At 36.2% G+C, this 12,219-nt stretch overlaps 3 protein-coding genes across 3 annotated transcripts; all 3 read left to right on the plus strand.

Moving 5' to 3' along the window:
• The first annotated feature begins 1,437 nt into the window (after positions 1–1,437).
• On the plus strand, positions 1,438–2,058 carry LOC112094380 (uncharacterized mitochondrial protein AtMg00810-like). The gene has a single exon (XM_024175065.1). It carries the CDS (start codon positions 1,438–1,440, stop codon positions 2,056–2,058), a length of 621 nt encoding a protein of 206 aa, XP_024030833.1.
• Positions 2,059–4,381: 2,323 nt separating this feature from the next.
• On the plus strand, positions 4,382–7,068 carry LOC21395052 (putative glucuronosyltransferase PGSIP7). Its single transcript, XM_024175046.1, has 5 exons — positions 4,382–4,730; positions 5,033–5,291; positions 5,734–5,935; positions 6,052–6,199; positions 6,327–7,068. The coding sequence occupies exons 1-5, from the start codon at positions 4,435–4,437 to the stop codon at positions 6,868–6,870; spliced, it is 1,449 nt and encodes a 482-aa protein (XP_024030814.1). The 5' UTR covers positions 4,382–4,434; the 3' UTR covers positions 6,871–7,068.
• A 2,050-nt stretch (positions 7,069–9,118) lies between these two features.
• On the plus strand, positions 9,119–11,807 carry LOC112094381 (probable pectinesterase 68). The gene is made up of 5 exons (XM_024175066.1): positions 9,119–9,366; positions 9,756–9,945; positions 10,056–10,262; positions 10,411–10,664; positions 11,479–11,807. Exons 1-5 carry the CDS (start codon positions 9,119–9,121, stop codon positions 11,633–11,635), a joined length of 1,056 nt encoding a protein of 351 aa, XP_024030834.1. The 3' UTR covers positions 11,636–11,807.
• The last annotated feature ends 412 nt before the right edge of the window (positions 11,808–12,219 follow it).

The following is a 12,219-nucleotide window of genomic DNA, read 5'->3' on the forward strand; positions in this document are numbered from 1 at the left end:
TTGAATTGCAGGTTTGGCATTTTTCCTATTTATGCCGGCATGCTGCCGAAATTTCTTTAGAAACTTGTTTTTAAACTGAAATTAAATAGGAAAAACCAAACCTATGAATTGGATTCTAATTTTTAAAGAACCCCCAAACTGAATTATAAAATCATTGTGAAATTTAGATTTGAGTCAAGGCACACTAATAGGAAACAATTAAACATGATTCAACTTAATTCGTTTTAGGAATGAGAAATACTTCCTAAGATATTGCTTCTGTGATAAAGCTAGTGGAGAAGGTCAAGTATTAAGGCTTTAAGGAAAGCGAAGGCTAGGAGAACTGAAGGCTAGCCCAGGTTTGACATCCGAGAGGTAGGATATTCTTATCCATATCCTTGTTAGCCTCACTTTAAATGATTTTGGCCAATGAAAATGTTTTAGAACAAAGCATGTTTAAAGAAAATGATTTCAAAGGAATAGCATGAGAATGCTATTAAGTTTTCCAATGATTTTGGAAATGAGATTTTAAAGAGTATCATTTCTTAAAACGAAATATTTAAGGAATGATACAACGCATGGTGGCCACAGAGATCGGGATGTGGGAATCGCATCCTTGGGGGCAGGTCCCGAAACTCGTACGGATCCACTTCTTGTTTAGTGGAACAATGGCTCTGCACTTTTCATAGACAGACATATTTGCCGCTTCTTGTTTAGTGGTATGATGAGCTGCACACTTTCATTATACATATATTTTCTACTATAAGTATTTCCTTTTCTAAAAAGGGATGATCGGTTTCGGATGTATATCTTCGAACCGTGAGTACCTTTATTTTAAATGCTTTATAAAACTATATCCTACTGGGCCTTTCGCTCACCTTTCTTGTTTTCAAATGTATTAAACTCCTCCAGGAGACGCGAGGAGTAGTGCGGAGTTGGTAACTACTACCGGTGACGTGGACTTGACCTCGGAAAGTGAAGAGTTATCTTTCCTCTTATCTTTTATTTCAAGGCATGTATAAAAGATTATGGATTGTAAACTTAAATATTACTAGACTGTGGTTGATATCACACTTATTTTTGTTTATATTCATGTATGCTAAACACCTGTGGGAATTCCTGACTTGATACCAGGGACGTGGTTTTAAACTGGTTTGGTTAGAAATTCCACCACCCTTCTTGAAATTGAATTTCTTCTGAATAAAAGGGGGCTCGTTTGGAAATACCTGGATGTTTTAGGTTAGAAAGAAATTGAAATATTTGCTAATCTCTCTCTCAAACAGGTTTAAGTTTCTAAACGAGCCTCCACGTCACTAACCCCGGTTTGGGGGCGTGACACATACACTTTTTACAAAGATTGGAGATGGAGGAAAATTGCTCATTGTTTGCTTATATGTTGACGATCTTATTTTCACTGGAAATGATAGTGCCATGTTTGAAAAATTTAAGAGATCCATGATGGTTGAATTTGATATGTCTGATCTTGGAATGATGCACTATTTTCTTGGTATTGAAGTGAAGCAATTTGCTACTAGGATTTTTATTTCTCAAACGAGATATGTGCAAGAAATTTTAGACAAATTTCATATGACGAATTGCAATTCTGTAAGCACACCAACTGAGTTTGGTTTGAAGCTAAGAAAAAATCGAGAAGGAAAGAAAGTCGATAGTACTCTTTACAAGCAAATTGTGGGAAGTCTAATGTATTTAACAGCAACAAGGCCATACATAATGTATTCTGTGAGTCTCATTAGCAGATACATGGAGAATCCTACAGAATTGCATCTTCTGGCAGCCAAGAGGATCTTTCGGTTCTTGCAGGGAACAATTGATTTTGGTTTGCTCTACAAAAAGGGAGAAAAATCATATTTGTTTGGTTTTATTGACAGTGATTATATAGGAGATATAGATGATCGGAAGATCTTTATGCTTAGTTTTGGGGTTGTTTCATGGTCATCAAAGAAGCAGCCAATCGTCATTTTATCAACCACAGAGGCTGAATTTGTTGCTACAACTTCATGTGCATGTCAGGCTATATGGTTGAAGAAACTTCTTAAAGAGCTTCATTTCAAGAAATAAGGGCCTACTACAATTTTTTATGACAATAGCTCAGCAATCAAACTCTCCAAGAATCTTGTCCTACATGGAAGAAGCAAACACATTGACGTGAAGTATCATTTCTTAAGAGATCTCACAAGAAATGGAACACTTGATCTCATCTACTGCAGGAGTGACAACCAAGTTGCAGATATATTTATCAAGTCCCTCAAATGGCCTATGTTTCAGAAGTTAAGGAAGCTGTTTGGAGTTTGCACTTTGGTTGATTCAGTTTGAGGGAGGGACTTTAGAGTCTATTGTTATTAAACTGGTGCTATGTTTATTAGTTTAAGGGAGGGATTATTGAATTAGTCAAGATTATGTTACGTGGTCATTTAATTGATGTTGTGTCATCCTAGTTTTTAGGCGTTAAGTTTGTTTTATTTGTTTAGATGTGGTAAGTTTTTTAGGAGTAAGTTGTGCATGTTTAGACTAAGTGGTTTAGAGTATGTTGCTATTTTATTGGTCCTTTATGTTAAAGTACAACCTATTTAATTGGAGATTTATTTAATTAAAAGAGCACGCATGTTTCGGTAGGACAGTTGACAGACAGTAATTTGTATGGTTGGAGACTTGATTAGCCGCGTAGTACTAGTGGTATTAATTTGTATGTCCATATTTCTTATTATTTCTAAAGAATTTAAGGCATGTTTAGTTTGCATCAAAGGAAAATTTAAAGTAAGAACTAATTCTTTTTCTTATTTAATAATGTGTTTATTTATAAAATTAGTAATGGATTTACTAATTTTCTCGCTGAGGTCTTTTATTAAAAAAAAAGTAATGGAGATTTAGTGGGCCTTACACAATATAGAGAATAAGAAAAAGAAATATCAATCCTTATACTCCATTTAGTATTGATTCATTATCAAAAGAATGCATTTTGTTAAATTTACTTGTCTATCCTTAATGAAATATTATATAATCAATAATTATTAAATTATGTAAAAGAACATTTTAGTAATTATATTCATAATATTATTATTTTTAATTTTAATAAACATAAGAAATCAATAAGGTAGTCAAATAAACACTTAAAAAATAAATAATCTTTAATTTTATTACTTTATTTTTTTAAAAACTCATTATGTTTTGAATTACACTCATTTAAATGATATTTATTTAAAAGATTCTACCTAATATAAGATCATAGTTTCATAAACGCAATAGGTAAAGGCCTCCTGTCATACGGGTGTAGAAAAGTCCGTCCGCGTCAATCTTGACTTTTTTAGAATCTCGTTTCAATTCTGATGACTGACCTGTCGTCAACCAACAACGGGTCAAATAAGTCGGAAGGGCAGTTGATGTTAATTGCGACGCATCTTGTCCGTGCAAATGTCATCATATCATTATAATAGTGGGAACAAGCGGTGCGGTGCCTCTCCAAAAATTCCTGAACACGTAGAGTTGTCATCATGTGATTGCAGCTTCGTGTTAATTAAAGAGAGTCGGAAGATAATGTCTTTGAGTCATGATCATTTGAGGATATTAATAACATTTGATTTTATCGATTTGAATTTAAAATTTGAGTTTTGTTACAGTATAAAATTTTAAAAATTAATTATATTTAATTTTTTATTACAGTAAAATAATTTTAAGACCTCATTTATTTTATCAATTCGAGTTTAAAATTTAAATTTTACTACAGTAAAAAGCTCTCAGAAACAGTCACATCTAACTTTTTTACTACAGTAAAAAGCTATTACATAAAATCACATCTCAACTCGAATCAGCGAATTAAACGGACCCTTACACAAAATCATATCTCAACTCAAATTAATGAATTAAACAAGTCCTACTCGTAATTAATAATACATACAGTCATACGACATAAGAACGTCCGGTCTAGTTAAGTTGGGGTTTATATATACATAAACAAACCTACAATATTTTACACATTAATCTGCTGCATTAAGAACATTGACCATTTACACATTAAATTGCTCTACTAATTCTGGTCTGTCATAAGAACGGCCGGTCTAGTTAAGTTGGCGTTTATATATACCTAAATAAACCTACAATATTTTACACATTAATCTGCTGCATTAAGAACATTGACCATTTACACATTCAATTGCTCTACTAATTCTGGTCTGTCATATGACATCCAAGTCCGATCACTTCATGAGAAAGTAATCTTCCACATTAATAATTAAATTAATCTGTATTTTGAATCACAATCAGACAGCAAAGCATCAATTTCTCTCTCTCTCTCTCTCTCTCTCTCTCTCTCTATTTTGAATCACAATCGGACAGCAAATCATCATATACAGAATATATATATATATATATTGATGATATATGGAACTGCATTTGACAATGCGCTAAGGGTGGAAAGAAATAAAAAAATCAAGGTGATCAATGGCGAAAATGAAGGGCTCAACATCTACTACTACTACTAGTTTAGCCTTGAAAGCTTATTATGATATTTACAAGTTCGCGGTGTTTGTGGTGGCCGTTCTTGGAACGACGTCGTCGGCAAGGACGGAGCGGCAGACCAACGCCTACGCGACGATGATGTACATGGGGACGCCCAGGGACTACGAGTTCTACGTGGCGACACGTGTCTTGCTGAGATCGCTCTCCAGACTACACGTGGACGCCGATCTCGTCGTTATTGCCTCCCTCGACGTCCCTCTCCGTTGGGTTCATGCCCTGTAAGTCGATGCATTTACTTGCCTCTTTCTTTTCTTTTTCAAAGTTTTTTCAATTTGCTTGGTAGATCATTAGAGTCTTTTTTTATCAGCTAATTGGAGACGTCTAATTGTTTACAAACACACACGCACAGTACATATTTACATCTATAAGGATAATGTTTGTCAGGGTCTGAATATACGTATATTCTATACGGACCTGCCTATCTTCGGGGTGTATATATGTAGATCCGCCCACAGGGTTTAGGTTGAGCTGCCTAGCACGAAATGAACCGGATTCACGGATATATGTGTTTGTGTTGCAGGGAAGAGGAAGACGGAGCAAAGGTGGTACGAGTGGAAAATCTGAATAATCCATACAAGAATCGGCACAAGTTTGATTGGAGATTTCTGCTAAGCTTGAACAAGATATATGCGTGGAGCCTTGTGGAATATGACAGAGTGGTCATGCTCGATGCTGATAACCTTTTCCTTCAAAACACCGATGAGTTGTTCCACTGCGGACAATTCTGTGCAGTCTTCATTAATCCCTGCATTTTTCATACTGGCCTCTTTGTCTTGCAGGTAACACTAAATATTATACAATATTTATGAAATCACGCATGTATATGTTGGAGCAAAATTTCATTCGATACTAAATGGACATTCTTGAACAAGAAATTCGGATTATACCAGCAAATTAGTTAAGAACAACTTAAAGCACACAAATTAATTAAACGTTAAGAACAAAAGGAGTAAAAACTAAGTCTGGCTTTTTGAAAATTGTTTTCGTGTTTCTTACAATTCGAGGGAATTATAGTACAATATTGCCGCATAAAGGATTTTGATTCTCCTATTCATTAGAGTTATTCCCTAATTTATTACAATGTAACTCTTCACCTTTGGGTGTTATTAACTGATTTTCTATTCAATTAATAAAGTAAGAAAAAGAACCAGTAAAAAAATAAAATGAGGAAAAGAAATTTTTTTTTTTTTTTTTGACAATAAATTTGAATGATTGTTGCAGCCATCAATGGAGTTGTTCAAGGACATGGTTGAGGACTCAGAAAGAGGGAGAGAGAGCCGAGATGGTGCGGATCAGGGATTTATAGGAAGCTACTTTCCAGACTTAATTGATCAGCCAATGTTTCATCCAAATGCCACCGTTAAGCAGCTCAATGGATCCTACAGACTGCCTCTTGGCTACCAAATGGATGCTTCTTATTATTGTCAGTAATAGACACACACTATTAGTACTTGTTTAATTTAAACAACATATTGATGATTAGTTTCATGGTTGTAGCTAATTATGGTAACAATTTTTTCATATGAATATATATTTCAGATCTGAGACTAAAGTGGAGGGTACCTTGCGGATCGAACAGTGTGATTACCTTCCCGGGCGCACCCTGGTTGAAGCCCTGGTATTGGTGGTCTTGGCCTGTTCTGCCTTTAGGCATTTCTTGGCATGAACGACGTCGTCAAACTCTAGGGTAAGACTAACACACCTTACTCAATAGCAAATGTACTTTCCATTTCCAAATTGATCATCACTACTGTCAGCGTGTCACAAGTAGTACTCTTGAAGCACTTCCAAAGTTTCTCATACATAATTGACAGGTACGGCGCTGAGATGGTAGCAGTACTAGTCCAAACGGTGATGTATGTAGGACTTATAGCAATGACGCTTCTAGCGCGGCCCAACATCTCAAAGTTATGCTATCGGCGCTCAAATAAGAGCATAATCATTGTACAGACCTCCCTCAAATTACTAGCTATATGGTCCATTGTTGCAGCCTACATAGTGCCGTTCTTCGTCGTTCCTCGCACACTTCATCCACTATTAGGCTGGAGTCTCTACTTGCTCGGTTCGTTTGCGCTTTCCTTTGTTTCCGTCAACGCCTTTTTGCTGCCAGTGCTTCCGGTTTTGGCACCTTGGGTTGGGATATTAGGCGCACTTTTGGTGATGGCATTTCCTTGGTATCCAGACGGCGTTGTGAGGGCTATGTCCGTGTTTGGCTATGCAGTTTTCTGTGCACCATTTATATGGGTGTCTCTTGTAAAACTCATGAATTGTCTCCATGTTTCACTTGAAAAGGAATTGTTTCTCCCAAGGCTGGGTGAGTCTTCTCTCCTAATTTCACAGTTTAGCAAGCTATATTAAGGCATAAACCAGAGTTTGTTTTGTTTTGTTTTGTTTTGTTTTGTTTTGTTTTGTTTCTAGACCTCAAATATTAATTAATTAGGCTAAACCTCCTATCATAGATTAGACGTTGCTCATGTAATGTATTGAGGCATTCAAAAAGTCACTTGCTGAAGCTAATTAAAGAGGATTTATCCTGCTACTGCTTGGAGGGTTTGCAATATTGCTCCAAGTTTTGAAGTTGTAATTCCGTGGTGAGGACTTGAGCAGAGGAATTGGTTATTTATTATCCACAGCCTAATTAAGCAAGAGAGAGGCCCTTGCGATTATAGATAGTTAAAGGGTACAAAAGTAGAAAGTAAAGATTGCTAGATTTATTAAGGTCATGTTTATTTCACCAATTCAAATTTTATTACAGTAAAAATTTCTTAGAAACAGTCACATTTAACTTTTTTGTTACAGTAAAAATCTCTCAAAAACAGTCATATCTTAACTCAAATTAAAAATTTAATTCAGCGAAATAAACAGACCCTTCTTAGAGTGAGTGGGGATGTATATTTCATTTTTACTTATTGCCTTTGCCTTTTGAATGATAATTTGGAAATTGAAACAGTCCATATTCTTTGAGTTGTGTATCCAATGATTGCAAGCACAATTTTCATTTTTCTTCTTGGGAGTCGTCTCCTTTGGACAACCAACATAATCCCCGGTTGATTTTTTGATTAATAAAGTGCTATATAAAAATACAAACTAATTGTAATTGGTGAAAAAGTTTGCATCTCTTTGGATTATGAAGCATATTGCTAAAGAATTAAAGACTGTTCCAATCTTGATTTCCTAAATGGAACAAACAAAAATTACAATTGGAAATGACGGAAAAAGATTATTATTATTATTATTATTATTATTATGATTATGTAGCCACTTGAAACAAAATAGAAGCTGATAATCAATTACACAATTAGGAATCAAAACAAACGACACTGTTGAGGTGAAAAACGACAGGAACAGAAGCACTATCTACAGGGGATAATCCGACATCAGACATGAAAAGACGGGTGGGACCCTTGGTGGAGGACACAACGGATCGCTGCTCTGTATATAATTGTAATGATAGTGGCTGACCATTCTGAGCAAAGCCAAAAAAGAAGGCCCTCTTTTTCTTCTCCTTGTGATTCGAGCCCCACAGCCACACCTTATTGGCCTATCCCTACATAAATCATCATAAAAATTTATTTCGTTATATTCCACAGGGGCAAATGCGTCATAAAATCAATCTAGTTCTTGTTCGAGTTTGGATGTTTTTGCATGCTGCATAAGAATACATAATAATACTATCCGGTAACTGAAGGCGAGGGGCAACGTTCAAAAAAACTTATAGTTTGGGCCCACATATGAAGAGAGAGAGAGAGAGAGAGAGAGAGAGAGAGAGAGAGAGAGAGGTAATAATATTAATTAATACAAAATGGTATGGAATGGAACCATGCCTGGACCATCTTTCTCTCAGCACAGCAGTTAGCAGACACACTAACACTGATACATTGAGGCTAAAAATGACCGTTTATAAGGCAATGCGAACGTGATACAACAACAAGTATGTAGTAAATGTTAAATATATAGTAACTTGTATAAAATATACTATTTTGTCAGACCATCATATATTCAAGTATTGGGCGTGACACCGTAAACAAAAATAGCTAAACATGCACCAAATAGAATAAGAATTAATGAGACCAAATAACATGAAAACGACCCATATATATGAAATTAATGTGTGTGTATAGATTAGCTGTACAAGCCACAATGAGGTAGAGTTGAGTTTTTGAACGTGCATGAGTGAGGAGGGAAAAGAGAAAATGACCCTCACATGGAGAGCTTCAATTGAAGTTTAAATACCAAAAACCCCATCATATAACGGCATAAGCTGCTGGCCTAAATGTTTTTCTCTAGGTAGCTAAAAAAAAAAATGACCGTTGGAAGGACCCCATATATTGTTTCCCAAAATACAAGATATATAATTGTACTAGCCAAGAGAACTACTCTCAGATACTTAGATTGTGTGTACGGTCTTTCTCTCTCTCCCAATTGTATATTATATTACACACGCACTAAACCTCCCAACACAACTCTGCTCTCAATAATACTCCGCCAAACAAACTCTTCAACTCAGACAATAATTCTCAGCTCATTCATTCATTCTTATCTCTCTCTCTCTCTCTCTCTTCTATAATTCAGTTGTTTGATATCATTAATTTTTAATGTTAGTTTAATGGCTTCTATGATATCTTTGCTGGTGTTCCTCGTATTATGCAGTAGTTGCTTGCTATCTCATCATGCAGCGCAGGTGACCGGCTCAAGCAGGCATCGCCACAAGTGGATTGGGCCCATCGGACACCGCGTAATCACCGTTGACGTCAATGGTTCCGGCGAGTTCCGGTCGGTCCAAGCCGCCGTTGATGCAGTAGAAGAGAACAACAGACTCAACGTCACCATTCTAATCAGCCCCGGAATCTACATGTAAAATTCTCCCCCACATATTAATTGTAGTAGTACTAGCTAGCTCAAGTACTAACATTAACCATTTCCTTTTTTGGGCATGCATATGGCAAATATTAATTGAACATCATTATAAACAGCATTGCTACAGTACTTTTGCTGTCTTTTGTTCAAGCAGATTTGACAATCATTATAATTACGGCCGCTAGCTAGTACTGAACGAAAAAATAAAAAAAATAAAATAAAGTAGAGGAAAAATGTTTCGGAATTAAGGTTAGCTAACATAATTAAAAGATAGTTAGGTAGATAAGGCCTTTATTTTATATTCAAACTTTAACAATTGAGCTATATATAGACGTAGAATCTATTTAGAATATGTATATTTGACACGGTCTGCAATATGCGGTCAGAGAGAAGGTGGTGGTGCCGGCGACGAAGCGGTACATAACGTTTCAAGGCGGAGGAAGAGACGTGACAACGATTGAGTGGCATGACAGAGCCAGTGATCCTGGTCCGAATGGCCAGCAGCTGCGTACTTACAGAACCGCTTCTGTTACCGTTTTCGCCAACTATTTCTCTGCCAGAAATATCAGCTTCAAGGTAGGGATAATATTTTATAATACAAGTTATATATGTTAGAGGTGCTGGACTAAATTCATGAAAGAAAAACAAGTACAAGATATATCATAATACAATGTTTATATATGTAGAATACAGCACCGGCACCACAGCCAGGGATGCAAGGATGGCAAGCGGTGGCGTTTAGGATATCAGGGGACAAGGCCTACTTCGGTGGTTGCGGTTTCTACGGAGCCCAAGACACTCTCTGCGACGACGCCGGCCGCCATTACTTCAAGGATTGCTATATTGAAGGATCCATTGACTTCATCTTTGGCAATGCCCGTTCCATGTACAAAGTAATTAAATTAAATAATTATATTAATTCTACTAATATACATTAACAATAACGATATATATATACATATAATATGTCTTCGTCCTAGCTAGCTAATTATACATGCATGGATATTATAATTGGGTAAATATATATTGCATTAATTGCAGGACTGCGAGCTGCACTCAATAGCGAGCAAGTTCGGATCAATAGCAGCTCAGTACAGGAACTCTCCCAATGAGAAAACGGGCTTCGCCTTCGTCAACTGCAGGGTCACGGGTACAGGTCCACTTTATGTGGGTCGGGCCATGGGTCAACACGCGAGGATTGTCTACTCCATCACTTACTTTGATGACATTGTGGCCCACGGTGCCTGGGATGATGGGGATCGCATTCGCAACAACTTCAACTCAAGCAAGAACAAGTACGTAATCAACTAACCACCTTCATCCTTTTAACATATATATTCGATTAAAACCTCATATATGTAGTCTCTCTAGCTACCTATTTCTACAACTCTTTTACGTAGCTACAGCCAGTGCTAGCTGCTTTATTTTTGGTTATTCATCACCGCTAATGCACACATCATATCATATGGTAAAAAGATTTTAAGTCATAATGCATGCTTCAATATCAACCCGGCCTCATTATTTTGCTAGATTTCAAGTGGGTCCACGTGTATATTCTTTGATGTTTAAAACATCTTGTTGTGGGTGTCATAATTTGTGTAAATGAGCTTAATTCCTAGTCATTATAGAGTCAAATAGGTCGACAAAAGATTCTCACTTTATAGGAAAGAAAAGCCTAATAGAAGTCATGGTTGCCTCTCGGATATTCAGTTAGCACCGGATTGGCGGATCACTATGATTATGATTTGTGTTCCACCCAACTTGAACCCTTTTCTTTATTAAAATATAATACTATTATTAATCCACCTTCTAACAATTTAAGTTTTTAAAATGGATCGGTAAACTAACCGTTTTCACGTTCTATATTTCTTTATTTCTTTATTTATTGTTCTGTTTTTGCGATTTGGGGTACTCATGCTATGCTTCACATAGTTTCCTCTCATGACATAATGTCTTTTCATGACTTACCGAAAAAAAAAAAAAAAGTATTTTCATTATTTAAATAAAAGAACACGAAGTTAGACACATACGGCACATGGAATCCATGCCCTATTGCTTTTGATACTTTTTGTGTTGAAGACATGCTTAAATTGCAATATTTCATGGCAGGACTGTGCTTTTGGGAGTGTACAAGTGCTGGGGCCCAGGGATGGGATCACTGCGTGGTCTTTCATGGGCTCCAGAGCTGGATTTCGATACGGCCCATCGATTTCTGGTCAAGAGTTTTGTCAATGGCAGACACTGGATTGCTCCCTCTGATGCTTAGCAATATAGCCAAATTCTTTCATTCATAAGTACATATATATATATATACACACACACACACATATATTATTTAAAAAAAAAAGTCAAATACGACATCTTTCCTTTTTCTTCACTAATTCGTTTATTCAACTGTAACAAAGCGTTTCTGATGTTTGCTTCACCTATCTAATAATACACTAGAATCTGTTGTTTCAACAAAGATATGCCGTTCGTTATGCATTCAGTTCGTTTATTAGACCTATCCACGCAATTGAACCCAAGAGATACTTCTTGTTGAAAGATACAGCGCGCACATACTGGAAATGTAAACGACACGTAGCAAAAGTTGAAAAGAATTCCTTTCAAGAAGAAAAAGTAAAAAAATTGTCCTAGCCAATACCTAACAGTTTTAACATATCACATATATGGTTCGACAATAATAATCCTGAAAAAACCAAAGCAAAGGTAATAATGAATAACACCAAGAGCTTTCTTTCCATGTTCTGATTCCAGCAGCACTACCGAATCGTGTATGAGATCACATGAATCAAAACCAGGGCTTTAAAATAGCTCTGCTGAATTTCTCAAGATATTAGAGAAAAGGGG

Source organism: Morus notabilis, unplaced genomic scaffold, assembly GCF_000414095.1.
Source record: "Morus notabilis unplaced genomic scaffold, ASM41409v2 Scaffold448, whole genome shotgun sequence".
Classification (NCBI taxonomy): Eukaryota; Viridiplantae; Streptophyta; class Magnoliopsida; order Rosales; family Moraceae; genus Morus; species Morus notabilis.

Coding starts and splice junctions, on each gene's coding strand:
- LOC112094380 (XM_024175065.1), top strand. CDS start 1,438: ATGGTTGAATTTGATATGTCTGATCTTGGAATGATGCACTATTTTCTT.
- LOC21395052 (XM_024175046.1), top strand. CDS start 4,435: ATGGCGAAAATGAAGGGCTCAACATCTACTACTACTACTAGTTTAGCC. Junction 4,731..5,032: donor CTCCGTTGGGTTCATGCCCT/GTAAGTCGATGC, acceptor TTTGTGTTGCAG/GGAAGAGGAAGACGGAGCAA. Junction 5,936..6,051: donor AATGGATGCTTCTTATTATT/GTCAGTAATAGA, acceptor TATATATTTCAG/ATCTGAGACTAAAGTGGAGG.
- LOC112094381 (XM_024175066.1), top strand. CDS start 9,119: ATGGCTTCTATGATATCTTTGCTGGTGTTCCTCGTATTATGCAGTAGT. Junction 9,946..10,055: donor CCAGAAATATCAGCTTCAAG/GTAGGGATAATA, acceptor TTATATATGTAG/AATACAGCACCGGCACCACA. Junction 10,665..11,478: donor TTCAACTCAAGCAAGAACAA/GTACGTAATCAA, acceptor ATTTCATGGCAG/GACTGTGCTTTTGGGAGTGT.